This window comes from Botrytis byssoidea, assembly GCF_014898295.1.
Source record: "Botrytis byssoidea strain MUCL 94 chromosome Unknown BBYS_006, whole genome shotgun sequence".
Taxonomy (NCBI): Eukaryota; Fungi; Ascomycota; class Leotiomycetes; order Helotiales; family Sclerotiniaceae; genus Botrytis; species Botrytis byssoidea.
Window position 1 is genome coordinate 2,048,858 of NW_024065847.1, and position 19,122 is coordinate 2,067,979.

The window sequence follows — 19,122 nt, forward strand, 5'->3', positions numbered from 1 at the left end:
GTTATCCGAGGAAGTGGTTAGTAAGTGGATTCGGAGGAATGGGAGTGTCTCAGGCGTAGTGAATTAGCAGCCGTGTGATGCACGTGTCAAGGCTAGTAACTGTCTGAAAACTCATTGAAAATTGCAGACGCTTACAAATGGTGACAATATTGATATTCAATTATAATATCCTAAAACCTTTCGCCATTGGTGCGTTTTAAAATAGAACGCACCTCTTTCTTTCTCCCTCTTTCTATCTTCTACTTCATCTGTTCATTAGCTACAAGTAAACTCCCACTAAACTCCTTGGCCATCCTTAATTCAACATCAAAAAGTAATTCGTTTGCCGCCCCTTCGCCTCCTGCCCCCTCGCCTAGTATGTTGCAAGAAATTGATTCATTAAATCTTGGCCATCTTCAAGAGTACCTCTGAAGTTGTCTATCCTTTCTGTCCACCTCTTGTCTAAGGAAGTCTGATACGTGTGGATGCTCATGATCTCGAAGTTGCAGATGAGGAATAGGATTATGTAAAGCAAAAGAAGCACAAAGCTCACTAGCTCTTCTCTCATATCTCCTTGCGTCTCCCCCAGATTTCGTGTGAAGGTCTCAACCCATGTTGACCTTGGATCTCCCAATACTCACTCCTCCACCCTTTCAGACTACCGCATAACAGGAGGTCTCCCCTCCCTATTCCAAACAACTCTACTTCTCACCCACTCTACCGCCTCCCTAACCCCTGTTCCGCCCAACGCACTAATTGGTAAAACCCGACTGTCTCTAATCGCACCGCCTCCCTCCCCCTCAAATACCCTCTTCACTAAACCCTCTTTAATCCTCACAACTTCCACACAATCCTCCCTGTCTTGTTTATTCGCTAAAACGAGCACTGGCACTCCTTCCGTCTCCACACTTTTCAAAACATCTTCCAATACCAATTTACACTCCTCTAATCTCCCTACATCTTTGTCCCCGGTATCAGAGTCCAAATCAGCGAGATCTCCAGAACCAATGTCAGTACTATCAATTATAAAGACAATGGCGTGGCAACTAGTATAGTAAGATTGCCATAATTTTCGAAGAGAATGTTGGCCTCCTATATCCCAAATCTTCAGATACATATCTGGAAGGTCGATAGTGGAGACATTTTGACCGACGGTGGGTACTGTTTTTAACTGTGAGGGTTCGGCGGGAGCGGGGTTATGCGGGGAATATAGTGATTTGATTTGGGTGTGGAGAGTAGTTTTGCCGGCGTTGTCAAGGCCGAGGAGGAGAACGGAGTATTCTGTGGTATGTTAGTCTGCGAAAGCGGAGAAATAGGGTTAGATGTAATTGCAATGATGGAAGGGATTCATAGTTGTTGTGGAATCGAGAAAGGCAAGAGGATCTGTGCGATTTATATTTGCGATGAATTAAAGCCTGGCTTTCAACGAGATCCAGAATTGAACACCTAAGCTCGCATTGGTGTACGAGTAGGTGCTAAATTATAGGGGATTGAGAATATATAAGCAATTGAAAGGTCAAGACTAACCTTCTTTACTAGTGGCATATCGATACAACCCCTTTGCTAAATGATACATTCTTCAATGTCGACTGCGGGACCTGTAGATGTCAATCCCCACAATCTCGGAATCCTTAAAGCTTCGCGGCGCGTCTATAGGCAGAAAAGCAGTCGAGAACTCGGTAGAGTTATGGAATACTCTGGGAATCTAAAGCAGGCAGAGCTTGAGTTCGCAAACAGAGTGCCCAAGGGCTTGTGGAAGAAGTGTTGTCAAGTAGGGACGCAGGGCGTTTTGAGAAGATTGTGCGGCGTGTGGAAAAAGATCTGGCTAGGGATTAAAGTTTGAGCTAGAATATTGTTATACTAAACATCGGACTCATGAAAAAAAGAGAATGAGAGGCTTTGTAGATGAAATTGAGCAATGAAAATTAATTGTAAGACATTCTACTGGTATTCTCAAGAGTAAATGTATTGCAACGAAGTTCAGCGAAGCCTTGACACACAAGGCTGAACAAAGCTAGAAATGGTTAGGCTAAGCTTGCATGACGCGGAAACTAATGGACCCTTCCCACGAGTTCTAGTATTCTCACGTGTCAAAGCCAACTAACAACATCAATATCTGAGAATCACATCCAACCTTCTTCAGTTGGTATATTAATGACTTAGGAATCTGTATTTTTTTTTGGCATCGATATTCGATATTGTTTCGCATTGATTTGACTTGAGGAAACGAGTGTGTGTGAAAATGGCGCCGATCGAAATCGATCAGGATCCAAGGTACTACTATGTTTAAATTCATGTTCCCATGTTTCGTTGCATCAAATCATCAGACTGTTTGACAACCTATAAATGGGAATACTAATATGTACCTACCTACAGTCTCCTCCCAGCTTTACAGCTAGGAGGACATATACTCTTAACGTCATGTCTAACAGCTCTCGTTTCTCGCACCATTTATCGTTCATACCTGGCACTCCCACCTTCATCTGCCACAAGACATCGTCAACCTTTAAGGCGCAATCATGTTAGGATATTCATCAGTTTGGCTTTATTGGGTCTCATTACTGCTGGATGGTTCGGTGTGAGTGGGGCTAGTTTAAGCTATAGAGTTTGGGCTCTTGAGAGAGGCGTTGAGCTGCCTGATAGGTCTGTTATTGCAAATCTTCCAGAGGAAGTGAGCTATATGGCATGAAACATACTCACGATAAGTACAGTCTTTTTGGTGACAAAGGTGCTTTTCGATTGGGTCAACATCCAGGTCGATTCGAGATCATCAGATGGCTTAACGATACACCTTTCTACCGTGATAACCTTGAGATAGTCGCCGAAAATACAAGATACTTTTGGTGGGGTCAACAAGCTAATTTTGCTATGAATTCGTTCAGTACCTATGTAGCTATCGAAGGACGTCGAAGAAATATCTCTAATTTATGGGCATTCATTCTCCTGGGACAGCTTGTTAATGTATCATTTGCCCAAAACCTGTGGTTCGTGGCTATTCTACTGACTCCAGTTCCATTGCCAGAGAACGTGGATGTCTTGACTGATACGAGGAGAGTTTTCGGGAGTGTGCACAAGTGAGTTATCAATTTCTGTGATTAGAGCACGTATTGACTCTCATAATCTAGATTATGGTTCGAGAAGATCGTTCCACAAAGAGCTCATAACTGGCTACCAAGTTCTGGTTTCTACATTGCATCACTTATTTCTGGTTATGGTGCCTTGTTCTTGACACCTTTTGCGGCAAATACATCTTCATTTGGGACAGTAGCACTCTTATCAGTTTCACTTCCATTCGCACCATTATTACTTCCATACATCGTACCTGAGCATTGGGGAACCACGTACGACCACCCACATGAAGCCCATTCTTCATACACGAAAATCTTTCGCAGTATTTCCATTATATCCTCAATTCTTCATGTCAGAACCACGGGATTGGCTTTACTTTACAATACACCAGAGAATCACTATTACCGCCACAGTCTCCTTCATCCTCTCGAAAAGGTTTATCGATCAAACACAAATCGTGCATTCACAGCCGTTGAAATAGTCTTTGGTGCAATATCAGATCACCCTGCTGTAGCTTCTGTCGGATATGATGTTATTCTTTCCGGGTTGAGTCTTGGGACATGGGCTGCTGTAAGAGGATTGGATGGTCTCGAGATTTTACGAGTGGTCATTCCTTGGATGAAGAAAGTTAAAGCAGGAGTAAAGGTCAAAGAGGAAGCGGAGGGCATTTCTAAACTGTAAGTTTTCACGCCCAGTCTTTCGAGTCAATTGACAGCTGATCAGCCTACAGAAGTGATACTCCCTCTCCAATTCGTCGTCGAGGCCGTCCTAGGAAATCCAATAGATCTTCACAAGATGCCGCATATGTCCCAACGGCTACTACTACTACGAATCTAGCTGAAGGTGATTATGACGAAGATGAAGATTGGGAAATTGCAGCTCTTACATGGGGTGTATTGTCTGCTACAGGTCTAGGTGTTGGCAGCGCCGGAGTTTATGGCGCGGAGATGACAGCTAGATGAGGGGCTGGTAGAGCGAGGTAGAAGGATATTTTGATGAATGACGAATGAAGCGGGACGAAGGGTTGGATTGACAACGGGATAAGTACAAATGGAGTTCTGGTTGCCTTGCTTGATATTAAATTGGTGTAACCTTCCCACGTGGCCTAACACGAGTAATATTTTTGGGTCTGAATATTTTTCTGCAACAAGCTTTGCAGGCGACAATCATGGCTTTATCGCTCTGGTACCCACGTTTTACAAGGATTTTAAGGTGTATACACCGTCAACTGGAAGTACAAAAATCCATCAATCCACTTTCTTGTGTTTGTGAAAGATTTGTGCAGTCGGTCATGTAAACCATAAGCTCAGCCTTCTAAACGCATTCCCCATTCCCAATTTCCTAATTTCAGATTTGCCTACAAACTCTTGGCCCAGGAGAAGATATCTAAACTCAAATAAGGGAATATTCACAGGTGCCTACCGACTCGAGATTTGCAACAAAGCTTGAGAGGTCGTACATCTGATACATGAGGTATGATATGTGTTGGAAACGGTGATCGCAAGAGTGTTTGTGTACGATATCTTATACATTGAATCCCCTCGGATATCATTCGAATGGTTTACAGGATTTTGGGGTTGAAGAAAATTGATCATTAAATTTGGATCTCGGCCAACTTCAAGATTTTGAGAGAAGGTGGTTGCGAATTGAAATCTTGGCAGCATGGGACGACGATAATGGTTTCTGACTTTTCGTTCATTACTTGCAATCACTTTCAATTTTTGTATACGTCCCTATATCAAGTGTGAATCCAATTTAAGTAGAAAAACATCGCGTAGGTCAGGCCAATAGTATTGACATATCTAATCAAGTTGAGACGCTGATTAATTTTTGTATGGGTCAGAGTAGGTATGCCATTTCAAGGTCAACAACCGGCCCCACAATATATCCTCACTTCACTTCCAACGACAACATTCACTGTTGTCGCCTCACCACCTTTTCCATACTACCCATCAAAATACTCAAACATATCCCACGAAAAGCAAAGATTCTACGCAACCACAAGAAGAACTCCCAAACATGGATAGAAAAATGAAACAAAAAAAAACGCCGGCCGCCACAATCCGCGAAAGGTCTCTCGCTATCTGGGATCGTCTTGAACCTATTATGAAGCAACTAGTGCAATCTTGAACCTCTACCGCTGTGCTAGACGCACATGCTGGGCCGAGAGTTTTGTTGTAAATTTGGTTTATATAGTACAGGCCAGAAGCGAGGGGAACTTTTACTGTACTATAATCAACCAACTAGTGATTGAGTTACCTAGGACGATCTTGTAGAATAGCTGCATGCCACAAAGAATTGTTTTGCAATGGTGTATATGGATTTCAACCTCTGAACTATCATTGATAAGTGAGATAAACCTCTGATGGTATTTTCTGCTGCTCTTACAAATGATTCAGCATTCAGTTCATGACGAAGAATTGAAAGATATCCCATGGGAAGGAACACTATTCCATTTACAGATCTCTTCAATACGAGACCTGAAATCTACCATCGCAAAGCTTCTCCAAAGAATCTCAGCTGAGATTCAATACTACATTTTCCAATTCCCGTATTCAAAAAGAAGCAACGATAATCTTCAAGTAGCGTCGTTTGAACAAGATACATCTCAACTTGATATGCAACCTTACTAGCAATAAGATCAAATACTTTTCATTTTCGTCACCGACTCCTCATATTAATTTTCAAGAAGCTGCATTGATTGAACATAGTGGGTCGATGTGAGTGACCGTTCAAACTTCCCTTTCAGGATTGAAGCCATATGTTTTCGAATCTTCGGCGAGAGCGATATGATCACTCCCATCTAGGATCCGGGAGTTGGGGAGAAACTCATAAGTAGTATCAGATAGACTCGCTCGCGTGGGCTGATACTAATAGCACTGCTTGGGGACTCATCGACGAGTTTGTTGCTATCGAGGGTGGCCGGCAATGCAGAGTCTCATTCTACCACGACTGGAAGTTGATTCGGTGAAAAATAAAATTGAGACATTTTCTCTCGTAAAGCAATTTTATCGTTTTTTTCAAGCAAATCGAACACGATCTACAGAGCAGTCCCTAGGAAATTGTCCACCCGTTCTTGCTTGATACCTACTGGTATCCCCAGACGCACGAACATTATGCCGACTCTGCCTGTACTCCCCGGTAGTGATTCCACAAAAGCGTTCCGACATTCGCCCAATGGTAAATTATCCACACTCCGAGTATCCGAATCTCTCGTTCTCTGTTTGGTGATCCTTAAAGTCGTTTCATGCCAAAGGGTCAAGTACCGCGACACGTGATCCTCTCCACAATCTTGGCAGCGGAGCAATAAGCGTCCCGGGAGATCAGCGTTGTTAAGGTTAAGGTTAGGATAGGACAGCAAATTGGAACTATTGACGTTCTTATTGAAGCGAGACCGTCACTTTCTTTTCCTTTTAAGTTCTCTCTCATACATCAGTGTATAAAGTTACTTTACACTGTTAACCTCGACCCTATAAAATACTACTGGGTATTTAATCAACTCAAAACTCATATCTGGGGTTCTTTCAAAACATCCCTTGCCAGCCTCGGTACACGTGCACGGAACGGAAGACAAAGTTCCGATCAGAATAATCTATTGAAGACTTCATGTGAAGGACAACACAGTTAAACTGGAGCTCAAGCTTATCCTCAATCTTTAAATTTATATCTATATATATGAACATATTCTGTCGCCCATCTCTTTATCTTATATACTTGACACTCTATCTTCAAATTTGAAATCTTTCACAATGACCTCGAATATGGTTGATATCATTGCGCCCATCGTCGCTCCATTACCCGACCCTCCTGAGGATCAATACTTCACAGATCTCCAATGGACTACATTAATGGCGATTATGGATACCGTAATTCCTTCAATACATAAGGCTTCAGTCACAAATGATCCATCCAGTCAACTCTCCGTTCCTGATGACCAGTACAGTGATGCTGTAGCTCATATGCGAACGACGATCTCATCGCCACCGTCAACGGAAGCATTAGAAGCATACCTCAATGAAAAGCCGTCCGACATTCCAGCCTTTCAAGACATCCTGCTTCGTACTTTAACCTTATATGCTCGTGAGGATGCTCGGAAAGTCCTTGGTTTCATTCTCACCACTCTCAATACCCGCCTCGGCTCATTGATGCTCACAGGCTACGCTTCACCCCTACAGTCTCATCCAATCAACATCCGTGAATCAATCCTTGCTGACTGGCGTAATTCATACTTCTTTCCCCTCCGCGCCATTGCCAAAACAATGTCTTTATTAGGTAAAAACATTTGGCTGAAAACATCACCGAGTTTCGATCGAGTCACGGGTTTTACCAAAGTTCCCGATCATTATAAACCAGGTCCCCATTACGAGTATAAGTTTCGCCAATTCCCGGCAGGCGAGGAACCTTGGATTGTTGAGACAGATGTTGTAATTGTGGGAAGTGGATGCGGAGGTGCAGTTTCTGCGAAGAATATGGCGGAAGATGGACATAAGGTTGTAGTGGTGGAGAAATCCTACTATTATCCTCCTTCACAATTACCAATGTCCGAAGCGACTTCGGGTGTTCACCTCTTCGAAAATGGAGGGATAATTGTGAATGATGATTCCAGCATGTCGATTGTAGCTGGTAGTAATTGGGGAGGTGGAGGAACTATTAATTGGAGCGCAAGTTTACAAACACAAGATTTTGTGAGGAAAGAATGGGCTGAGGATAGAGGATTAAAGTTTTTTGGTTCAACGGATTTTCAGGATTGTTTGGATAGAGTTTGTGAGAAGATGGGTGTTAGTGCGGAACATGTAAGACAAAATCATGGGAACCAGGTGTTACTGGAGGGTTCGAGAAGGTTGGGATTTAATGCGAAGCCCGTTCCGCAAAACACTGGAGGACATGAACATTATTGTGGACATTGCTCAAATGGATGTGGATCTTCACAGAAGCAGGGGCCAGTCGTGTCCTGGCTACCGGATGCTGCGAAGGCTGGCGCGGAGTTTATTGAAGGGTTCAAAGTTGATCATGTTATTTTTGACGAATCTGATGAGAAGAAAGCAGTTGGAGTGAAAGGAGTTTGGACTTCGAGGAATAGTCAGGGTAGTGTCGATGGGCCTTTATCTGGAAGAACAGTTCAAGAAGTGATTGTCAAGGCGAAGAAAGTTATCATCTCGACTGGGACGCTTTGGACTCCTGTTATATTGAAAAACAGTGGTCTCACAGTAAGTTTTTTCTCTCTCTATTCCACATACTAACCGCCTACTAAAAAACATTAACAGAATCCACAAATTGGAAGAAACTTATATCTCCATCCAGTCAGTATGGTCAACGCCGTATTCTCCGAGGATGTGAAACCATGGGAAGGTGTGTCGTTCTGATCTTGAATTCTTTTTTTATATTTATCAAACTCCCTGCTAACAAGCCTTCCACCAGGTGGTATCCTCACAAGCGTATGTAGCTCTTTCGAAAACCTCGATTCGCACGGCCACGGCGTCAAACTCGAAACAACCTGTATGATGCCATCCCTCTGCCTCCCCTTTTTAAACTACCCCACCGGATTTGACTATAAATTCAAATCCCTTTTCTACCGCCACATGAATAGTTTTATCTCCATTGCTCGAGACCGCGACAGTGGACTTGTATATCCTGATGCCAAGACTGGCCTTCCACGGATCTCATACACCCCGAGCGATTTTGACAGAGGTCACATTCTGCAAGGTGTCCTTGCCTTGGCAAAGATCTGCTACGTAAGCGGTGCAAGAGAAATACATACCACGGCTCAGGGCCTTGAGCCTTTCGTTCGTTCTCCATCTTCTCTTTCCACCAATTCAAACGACTTTTCTTCCGACCCTGCCTTCCAAACTTGGCTCACAAAACTCTCTACCATCAACACAAAACCTCCAGCATCTCAATTTGCATCTGCGCATCAAATGGGTACTTCGCGCATGAGTACACGCCCGGAAAATGGAGTTGTAGATCCCAAGGGAAAGGTTTGGGGCGTGGAAAATTTGTACGTTAGTGATGCAAGTGTATTCCCAAGTGCGAGCGGAGTTAATCCGATGATCACAAATATGGCGATCAGTGATTGGATTAGTAGGGGCATTAGTAAGGAATTAAATGAGCAAATTGGTGGAGAAAGGGTCGGGGAAAGAGCGAGGTTGTAAAGACTGAATTTCGGGACTTGGTAATGGGACATGTTGTTATGATTAAAATCAAGACAGCCAATTGATTTTCATTTAACTTGGTGTTAGGTATGTCGTTATGGACTACGAAGATATTTAAACCCGGTCTACTTCTTTATTTGATGGTTAGGGAATTATTATTGCAGCTTCTTCTCAATACTTGGACCATCTATTCTGCGACACGATATACGATTTTTCTTGATAGTCTTTCACTCTTAAAGCAATTATAGCGTACTTTATTTGCTCTCAGATCGAATCACTTCTGTCATGTCTCTTGGTAGCCTTTGGATCACTGCCTTGCTGTGATCGTTCTCTTTGTTTATTCACCACAACTTTCTTCTATCAGATGACTCCGAACCTCTAGAACAGATTAGTCTTTCATGAGAACTTCGACGATACTGGTACCGATATTCTAGGGCTTAGAAGGTCTAGCTCAAACGAATCTCGGAGAAGGAAAAGCGCACTACTTTTTCTTAAGTGCCTCCATAACCCTTCCAGATGCCCCTCTTACAAATTCTAGAACTTCTAGAAAAACTACATATTCTCCGGCCAATCACTTTGGCGTCACTATCAAAGAATTTCTCACATTCCTCCACTTGATCTTTTTCCCCACATCGACGCGAACAATGATTAGCCCCAAGAACAATATTAAGGAGATGCACTAAATTTGCCGAGAAATTAAGTCTTCCAAACAACGAGTATTTCCTTTTCTTTGAAGTTTTCATTATTACCATACTCCCAACTAAAGTCTCTAGAGTATATATAATAGATAGATAGAGAGACACATAAGAAACGATCTCCATCTTCCCACTTATCTACTCGCTCATTCTCTCATTTTAATTCAATTCTTGTTCATACACATACCTACCTAGTCATTCGTTATACCTAGGCATTATCAAATTTCAATTATTGGTCTCGTCACAAGCTTTCATAAACTTTAAACACACGAAAAGAAAAGAAAGATGTTTTGCCTACCAATCGTTACGACATTCCCTTATTACCCACGACCTCCTCATATTCCTCCTTAAGATCTTTTGAGAGTTCTTGAGACACGGCGATGAGATCTTTTACCTTCCCCGTCCGCCCTTTCAATATCTACGCATCATAACTCTCAACTTTAAACTAAAATACAAGTCATCCAAAAACTCTAAGGATGTAGAACGAGAAACTAGAAATAACACAGTCATTCATCCAAATGAATCCACACAAATTCAACCGCTTCCAAAGCCATGCATACACACCCCTCATCCTCAAATCCTCGCAACAATATACCATCAAGATCCCAAATCCTCTCATACCCGATCAAAAAACCCAAAAATAATCTTTCGCGCTCCCAACATCAATCACTAGCAAAACAAACCCCGTTCGAATATTACGTATCGTTTTCAAAACTCGTACATATCAAATTTATCTTTCCGAACTCCGTACAAGAGATAGCTATGTGTTGCAATGGCATTCTCTCACATCCCGAGTAGGATGCATCAAGGCGCCTCACTTATATCCAAAATCCTCTCAGATATCTTGCGGTCAAAAATAGTGTGGTAATAATGGAGATTATCTACCATTCATTGGCTTCATCAGCCCATGATCTTTTACTTTACGTCTTATACTGCGATAAGTATTCGATCTCACAGCTTACAGCACATAACAAACACATCATCATTACCTACCGATTTACCTACTCATCACCTTCCCCTACAAATATACCGACCAGAACTGAGAGGTGTAGAAAAGATCATTGTTCACCCTAAACACATGTACATAGAGTCTCACGAAGAATACATTTGCATCGTTCATCTCACAAACACCCAAAAATATATAGACACGTCTTTAGACTTATTTTGTTATTTGGAGTTCATCCCGTAAACTTTCAATCAATTGAGATGCTATCATTGTATGTTTGCTGAAACTAGGATCAGGTCAGGTTATGTATCTACCACCATTATTTTTCCGTCCCTCATTATTTACAAATCCCTTCCCTTATTTGTCTTGACCCATGCAAACTTCCGAGGTACTATTTGCGCAGCCATGCATGAGTTTTCTATGTTCATTCGTATCCTCGTATTGAGCAAGAGCAAAAGCAAGCAATAAAAAAGAAAGATTCAAGAGAAAACAATATGCATCTCCATTTACACCTCAGTCATTGATGTCGAATCAACTTCCATGTAATTGTCTGCCAGTGCCCTCCCTCATGTCGCAAAAATAACAATGTGGTATCATAACGAAGAAAAATAAGAATTGACCTTCAATTCCCAGTAAATCCCAGAGTTGTCGCTGCATCCCTCCAACTCCAGAGTCCCTAAAAATATAATGCGCCTTCCGTGTTTGCTGATTATTTCATTCGCTCAAACTCTTAAAAGATGTTGGTGATGTTGTTTTGTAATTGTGCATCGGGTATCGTAAAGAAAAGGAAAGTGGAAAGTGAATTGGTATTTTCAGTATGAATTATCTTCGAGGCCGCGAAATGATGCTGGTTGTGTCAATGCATCAACCTACGAGGATCCAGTGGAAGGGTTTTTTTAGATTAAAAAGGGGTAGAGGTACGATTGGTTTCTCCTCGAGCCAATCGTCGTTGTTGAATCTGTCGCATTACTTCCGAGTCTTCAGAATGCATGGTTCCCCGATGTCTTTTCTTCTTCGATGTTACCACAGGGGTCCTCAGTGATTGCGGCTGTCGATTCATGGCTTGGAACATTCCGGTCTGTAGTTAAGTATGTTAGTTCTGGGCACAATTATGATCCAAATATTCTTTGAAGAAGTCCCTTTTTGGGAGATGAGATTGATGCCACTTCGTCACTTGATGATGAAGTTGTTGAGAGAGAATCATCAGGTTTGTCAGATTTGTCCACTTTAAAATTGGTATTGACTGTAGCCACAACCGAATTGTTCAAGTGCACTGCTCCAATAGACTGGTTCTCCGTAAATTGTGATATGCTATCCTCACCCACTGGATTCGTAATTAAAGTAGAAGGTGTGCCAGGGTGCAGAATTACCTCGGAAAGCGAGCTAGTGGGCTTGTGGTTGGGAATTTCTCCTGTGGAATCCTGTGATAGAGAATTTTGCTCTTTGGGTATGATTTCTGGGACGGATGGGCTGTCGGGAACATCGTTGTCTCTCGTAGATTTCATACCACCCTCTGGGTTCAGTGTGTTGGATTGTTCAAATGGCGTGCCGCACACAAGAGGCTCTTGTTGAACAGCGGAAGCGGCTGCGTAAGAAGTTGCTGGCTCAACCGGACTGTATGAAGCATCAGCCCTCTCTTCCACTATTCTTGTTTCTCTGGCGACATACAAAGGGCCGGATTGTCGAGAAACCACAGACTCAATCTTATCATCATTAAATGCGGCTTGTCCGTTGCCGTTTTGGGTCAATGAAACTGAAGTCTGAAGCTCTTGGGAGTTATCGGACAGGACTAAATTCTGAACTTGTTGCTCATTGGCTGGTCTTGGCTCTGGGCGCTTCTTCCACCAGGATGAAACTTGTGTTAAGAATTCGTTAGCACTTAACTCTGAAGAAAACAGTAGTTGAGCAATAAACGGTGTTTCGAGAATAAATAAGAAAGCTCTTTGGTAAACCATTCTTCGAAACTTGTCGGTCCATTCTCTTCCAAGGTAAAACTCTTTGATGTTCATCTTAATTTCTGCAATTCTTTGCCGAATGATATCTTCGTTCTTGAATGGATCAGTACTCCTGACAATGTTCTTGAACTCCAAAAAGAAACGTCGCTGTGCCTATGAGATATTAGCTTTCTGCGACCTAAAAGATATATCTATTGAAGTTGTTTCTTACATAAATTCCTGGTGGTATCTCTTCTACGTCTGAATTGCCATTTTCGTTTTCGGAATTCATCGCGAGTGTGTTACTAATGATAATTTCGCTCTTGATAGCGGAAGACATCTGGGGCTGTCTCTGTTGAATTTGTTGATTTGCGGCATTAATTGCGACTCGTTGTTTCTTTCGCATATGTATTTCGTAAGCTCTAGGATCAGCGCGCTTCAGTTGTTCTTCGGCAACCTCTTGCTGAACCTCTTTTTTCTCTTCGGGTGTCATCTTGTAGTCATCGTCTTTTTCAAAATCGTCAGATTGGATGATCTTCAAAATTGCCCCTTTGTTCTCTTCGAGACTCAAAATAGTGTCAAGGACGACGCTGTCTATCCCTTCAAATCCCGAAAGATCCTCTTGTGGAATTTCTCTTGGTTCAAAGAGAATCTCTCCCAATCCTTTCTGGGCCCATGACAATGGATTCTTTTTATCAACGACTCTAGAAGCAAGTTGCGTTTTGAACACGGCTTTATTCTGGATACTGCCTTCGAAAGTACCTGCGGCCATCAAACGGTAAACAAACACGTGTTTCTTCTGTCCAATACGATATGCTCTGCCGATTGCTTGCTCTTCGTTAATCGGATTGTACTTGAAGTCAAAAATAACCACCCTGTTAGCCCCATATAAATTCAAGCCTAAACCACCAGCAGTAGTCGAAATCAGATACAACTCTAAATCATTAGAGTTGAAATCTTTGACAAGTGCTTGGCGTTTGTTCATAGCAGTTTTACCATCCAGTCTTGCATATTTTCTGCCTTGATCCTTGCACATAAGTTCAAGAAAGTCAAGAGTTACAAGTGTTTGAGAAAACACCAGAACTTTATCACCTACCGCTCTGGAAGCATCGAGTATTTGACAAAGAATCCGGACTTTGTTTGACAGTTCTGGGTTTTTAATGCTCCCCAGCACAGGCCCAAAAACCTTTGCTTCTGCCGAGATCAAATCTTCTGAGACCCCAAGTTTCCAGGCATCTGGATCATTCTCGAGATCTGTAACATCCTGAGGTTCCATTAGCTTACCTTTTCGAGCGCGATATGTAGTACTAGTTTGAGGATTGGCCTGAGAATTTCCTTCCAATTCGTTGCTTCGCACATCCAATTTTGCCTTGAAACAATAAGGGTGATTGCAAAGCAGAGTCAGTATATTGATATATGACCATACAGTTGTTTGCTTTAGCTCTCCAGACTTCGTTCGAGAAGGTCTCTGCGAAGACATTGAGCGCACGTAAGTGATATATGCTTGCTTCTGTAATTCAGTAAGGGAAACATTGATAGTGAATTCCTTCTTCGGTGGCAAATCGTCTCGAAGGACTGATGTATCTGCACGATGTACTTTCAAGGATAAATCGGCCTTCAAAATCTCAAGCATTTTTTGACTTCTGAACTTCTCGCTCCGAGTGCTATCAGCAAATAGCCCTTGCTCAATTGGTTCTTTGTATTTCTTTCGAAACTCAATCTTCGGACCAAGATAATTAGGTGCAACCCATTCAACCATTGTATGGTATTCCTCTACATTGTTGGCAAGAGGTGATCCGGTCAATGCAATGCGGGTTTTAGTTCTAAACTGGGTGGCGGCCATGTTCAAAGCAGAAGTGTAATTCTTCATCTTGTGCGCTTCATCAGCCACGACAATGTTTGGACCTTCAAGAAGTTTAGTCTTGGCCCGCTCGAGTTTCTTGATGAGGGAAGGTGTCATGGGATTATCCGGATTTGACTTCGGTGGAGCAATGAACCTGCGGAACATATCATATCCTATGAGCAAAACCCCTCCCTCTTCAAACCAATCATCAATAGCACAGAATCTGCTTTCAAGGTCAGACGCTGAATCGACCGGTCTCAAATCCCCAAGGATATCATCTGGTGACCAAGTAAGAATTTCATCCACCCAATTGGCGATCAGTCCAGGAGGACAAAGAATGATTGTTTTTGAGACACGAAGACTTTCCGGGACTTGTGATGAGATGGACTCATCTATTGAAGATGCTGCTTGAGCTAGGGTGACTAGTATAGTAATCCTAGCAAATTGTTAGTCGTATATTGCAGGAAATGAGTCACCTTACTCACGTCTGCATGGTTTTCCCAAGTCCCATTGTGTGTGCCAGAAGGCAGCCTTGTGTCGCCTCCCCATCTGCAGTAATTTGATTCCAAATGAATCTTACACCTTCCAATTGATGAGGTTTTATGCGCTTGCCAATATCTTCATCGACGTAAATGTAACCTTGATGATCGAATTTGCCCTCGTTAATAATGTGGCGATCTAGTGCTACATCTCCAACACCATCGGATTCTCTCAATCTAGCTCGAAGTTGTTTCTTACGCTCTTCTTGTGCAGTTACTCGTGCTCTATCTTGCTCTCGCAAGTTCCGGGCATTTGCATCCTCAAAGAACTTTCCTTTCTTTTTACTTGGAGAGTCATCTTCCCCTTCAGAGAACTCACTATCACTTGCGCTGTTGTCGTCTATTAGTCATGAACAACCTGTATTCCATACGAATTACAATAGCTTACCTAACAGATTTACGTTTTCTCTTGACTGGACCTTGAGGTTCGCCATCCTCATCTTCATCGTCACCAGACGCTATTGCAACCGCCGAGGAGAATTTCGACATAGGAAACTTCAGACGTATTTTTGGGTTGAAGTAATCTTGTAATGATTTGCAAAGGAGATAGAAATGACCGAGGGAGTTGAACTTATCACTGGTAATTGAATCGGCAGCGAAGAGCATCCATCCTTCATCCGCGAGGTGAAACTTGCAATCAATAAAAATCCAGAATAGTCTGATGAGAGTTAATAATGCCTTGCCCGACTGTTCGTCCAAACCCTTTGTTTTGTGACCAGGTTCTATGGATTCTTCTACACGAGCTCTTAATTTTGTCTCGTCATCAATGGTTGCAATGAGCTCAAACAGGGATTTCTGCATCTGGTTTGGCAGCTTGTCTACAACTGTAATGATGAGTCGGTCTCGGTCTTTGGAATCCTCCCAAGTTGCATATTCAAATCGAGAGACTGCGGCTGGTGTTGTGAGCGATGGAAGGTTGTTGAGATCTAAAATAGGTCTCTCGGATTTTCGTTCTCGATCAGATTCGGATGAAAGAATGATTGGGTTGACAAGACTTGAAGATGTGTAATTCAAGTTCAACTTAGATACTCGATTGCTCTCTGGCGTTACCAAGTCAATTTCAACGCGATTATTTTTAGGCGTGCATGCTGATAGCGGAACTTTCGGCTCACTCTTGACTTTATGAGACGGGGAATGCTCTATTGGCTCAGGTGATTCGAGTTCCTCCTCATTAGACACGGAGGTCATATGGTAGTCTTCTTCACTGATGTAACCATTCCGGATAGATGCTTCAGATCTTAGTTGAGCTGCTCGTCGAGATGGTGTCATTGAAGCTTCCGGGAGACTATCATCGGACATAGTCACATCTTCTTCGTCATCTGCGAGGTCAAGTTCCTCCACAATAAAATCGCCAACATTATGCTCACTTTCGACGGCAGAAGACTCACTATTTATTGATTCTCCAGAGTCGCTCTGGTTACCGGAAAAGATAGTCTTCTTTGGTTTGACGGGGATATCTGCTGCTAATCTTGGAGGTGGCGACTTCTTTTGAAGAAGAGCGACTGTGTAGATCAAATCCTCTCGATCAAAAATTGTTGCCTCCATGATGCGGGTTTGGTAGCGTACCTGGTTCTCATTCGACCACTGGCCAAGAATAATGTTTTCCCGAAGTTTCGGGATGCGTCTATCAACAAGATGTTTTAAGTCTTGCTGAGCCTTCAGACTGTCTGCATGCTTTGACCCTGTCTTGCGTGATTTTGTCCAAAGCCTGAATGCTTTTTGACGACGTTTGGGGAGCTTTATTTCTTGCCACTGAGAAACAAGATCTGCGATACCTGCATCAACAGCTGCTTCTACTTCTTGCGAAGTGAGAAACTTATTCTTTTGTTTCTCCTTCTCGATATATGCAGCTCTCTCCTTGGCCTCCTCATCTATAGCCTCCCAAGTTTCGGTGTCAAAACCATTCTCTGAACCAGATTCTCCGTACAAAGGTAACTCTTCATCATCATCCTTGAGCATATTGTATTTACTCAGAGCACCAGGTTCCTCATACGCATTCGCCAAAAGATCAACTTCCGCATTCGAATCAAAGTCAAAGGTTGATTTCCCAATATTCGAAGATTTGATGGGGTATGCTTCTGGATCGATCTCGGGCCATGATGCCAAGGTTTGCCGGGAGATTTCGGTAGTATCCGAACTAGAGCGATACAAAGTGAATGAAGGTTTTGGGGCAAGTCGCAAGCGATATGGTTTAATGGCGATTAAAGTCTTGTGATTTCGCTTGAAAAGTTCCGGGCTAACACGAAGAAAATGTTTCATCAAGCCATGAACATATAAACGACGGCCAAATGAGATGGAGCTCCGTTCTTGGAATTCAAGCGCCATTTCACGCGGCAAAATTTGCTCACCTGCCGCAACTTTGCCATAGAAAACATTGTCTACAGAGATGCGCGAATTACCCAAATAACCCTGATCGAGTTGTGAATGGAGGAATATGCGAACAGTATCAGCTTCGGTGGGTATTGTGCGATCTCTTGTATGATCGATAGCCGTTGTAATGAGCGTTGGGGCAATGCGCTTGCGCGTCTTGGTAGGTTGTACCTCGTTGGAGGCATGGACTGAAGTTTCGAGGAGAATTTGTTTGTTCGCATCTTCATCTTCTGAATGCGGAGAGGGAAGAGGGGGCGTCAGGAAGAGAGGGTCAGAATGATTAGGTTCCAATGGGCCATCCCGATTTGCGCCGTGAGTATTGTCATCTAGCTTCTGTTGCTCATTATTGTTTCCTTCGGCCATAGACAACTTCTCAAAACCTTGGCTCGAATTGGGATTTGGTCCTTCAGTCTCATTTTCCGTAAATAGTCTCAGAGGTTGCAAGCTAGGGATAATTGGGATGCCGGAAATACTAGCTGGCATGTGAATGGGCACAGTCGAATTAATGGTGAAATTGAAATCGGCATGCGAAGATACACTTGGTAAGCTATTGCTGTATCTCTCTGCAACCAAAGCGGAAGCACGTTCCTTACCCAACCAGACCTTATATTTTGCGCTTCGGTCGCGGAGTTGCTCAATTCCATATCGAATGAAAGATCGCCAGCCAAGTTTGGTTATTTGCAGATCTACCCGTAGACTCTTGTCATCAATTTCAATTAGAAGGATATCTCCTGTAATTTCATTCTCCCGAAAAGCTTTTTCTAAGAACACAGGATCCGGTAAACGAGTAGAGGCTGCGCGAAGTTCCCAAGACCGTTGGTCGGTGCAAAACTCTTGGACTATCCTGTCGGTCGACCATGACCAAGGGTCGTCGTCCTCCATTTTTGTATTAAAGTGATCGAAGTTCGCTGTTGGACATGGAGAAAGGTTTGGCGACGAAAGCGGTAGCTGTGATAGCCAACGAAGAACGTGAGACTCGCGAACTATAGGAAGATCGTTAGTTATGGTCATAAATGACGGCGAAGGGCAACTCCTCTATTCTGAAAGGCTGAATTTATTGAATATAAGAGGATGAATTGATGAGAAGAGTAAAGGTTGGAGGTAACATGTGGTAAGGACGTGGATTGCTCACATTAAAGAGTGTGCGTGGTATAGTAGAAGGTTTGAATTGAAGTCTAATAAAAGTTCCGTCGTCGAATTATCTACGTATCAAATGTAGATCGAGCTATGAGTGAATTGGTAGAAAATGGGTCGAGCTGCTTAAAGTATTAAAGTTGAAGTCATGTAAACACCAATGGCACGACTGGAACCCCAGACAGCGACTTTGCGCTCCTGGAAAAATAATAAATAACTGGTATTAGGAAGAAGCAAATAATGAGAGATCTCTCTCGTCGTATGAGAAGGTATTGTGGCACGGAATTTATCAAATTTCTATTCTAGAATCGTAGAAACGGCGGCTAGGTTAAAGTTGAAGAGATTAGAGGGGTAGGACAAAAGAGGAGGGGAAAGACGAGGGGAAGCTTGAGCCTGAAAATAAGAAATTGAAGTTGAATTGAAGACTGACGCGAGCTTTCGCGGCCATCAATCACGAAAATGCG

At 42.8% G+C, this 19,122-nt stretch overlaps 4 protein-coding genes across 4 annotated transcripts; 2 read left to right on the forward strand and 2 right to left on the reverse strand.

Annotated features, from left to right (window-relative positions):
- Positions 1-138: 138 nt before the first annotated feature.
- Positions 139-1,965, reverse strand: EAE97_004046 (uncharacterized protein). Its single transcript, XM_038874558.1, has 2 exons — positions 1,507-1,965; positions 139-1,260 (listed from the first exon to the last, which is right to left on the reverse strand). The coding sequence occupies exons 1-2, from the start codon at positions 1,553-1,555 to the stop codon at positions 638-640; spliced, it is 672 nt and encodes a 223-aa protein (XP_038735167.1). The 5' UTR covers positions 1,556-1,965; the 3' UTR covers positions 139-637.
- Positions 1,966-2,221: 256 nt separating this feature from the next.
- Positions 2,222-4,010, forward strand: EAE97_004047 (uncharacterized protein; the record flags this gene model as incomplete). Its single annotated transcript, XM_038874559.1, has 5 exons — positions 2,222-2,253; positions 2,356-2,622; positions 2,691-3,053; positions 3,105-3,725; positions 3,779-4,010. 5 exons carry the CDS (start codon positions 2,222-2,224, stop codon positions 4,008-4,010), a joined length of 1,515 nt encoding a protein of 504 aa, XP_038735168.1.
- Positions 4,011-6,797: 2,787 nt separating this feature from the next.
- On the forward strand, positions 6,798-9,197 carry EAE97_004048 (uncharacterized protein; the record flags this gene model as incomplete). The annotated part of the gene is made up of 3 exons (XM_038874560.1): positions 6,798-8,255; positions 8,313-8,397; positions 8,467-9,197. The coding sequence occupies 3 exons, from the start codon at positions 6,798-6,800 to the stop codon at positions 9,195-9,197; spliced, it is 2,274 nt and encodes a 757-aa protein (XP_038735169.1).
- Positions 9,198-11,739: 2,542 nt separating this feature from the next.
- Positions 11,740-18,406, reverse strand: EAE97_004049 (uncharacterized protein; the record flags this gene model as incomplete). The annotated part of the gene is made up of 6 exons (XM_038874561.1): positions 11,740-11,916; positions 12,209-12,452; positions 12,507-12,946; positions 13,005-15,051; positions 15,101-15,484; positions 15,543-18,406. 6 exons carry the CDS (start codon positions 18,404-18,406, stop codon positions 11,740-11,742), a joined length of 6,156 nt encoding a protein of 2,051 aa, XP_038735170.1.
- Between the last annotated feature and the right edge of the window lie 716 nt (positions 18,407-19,122).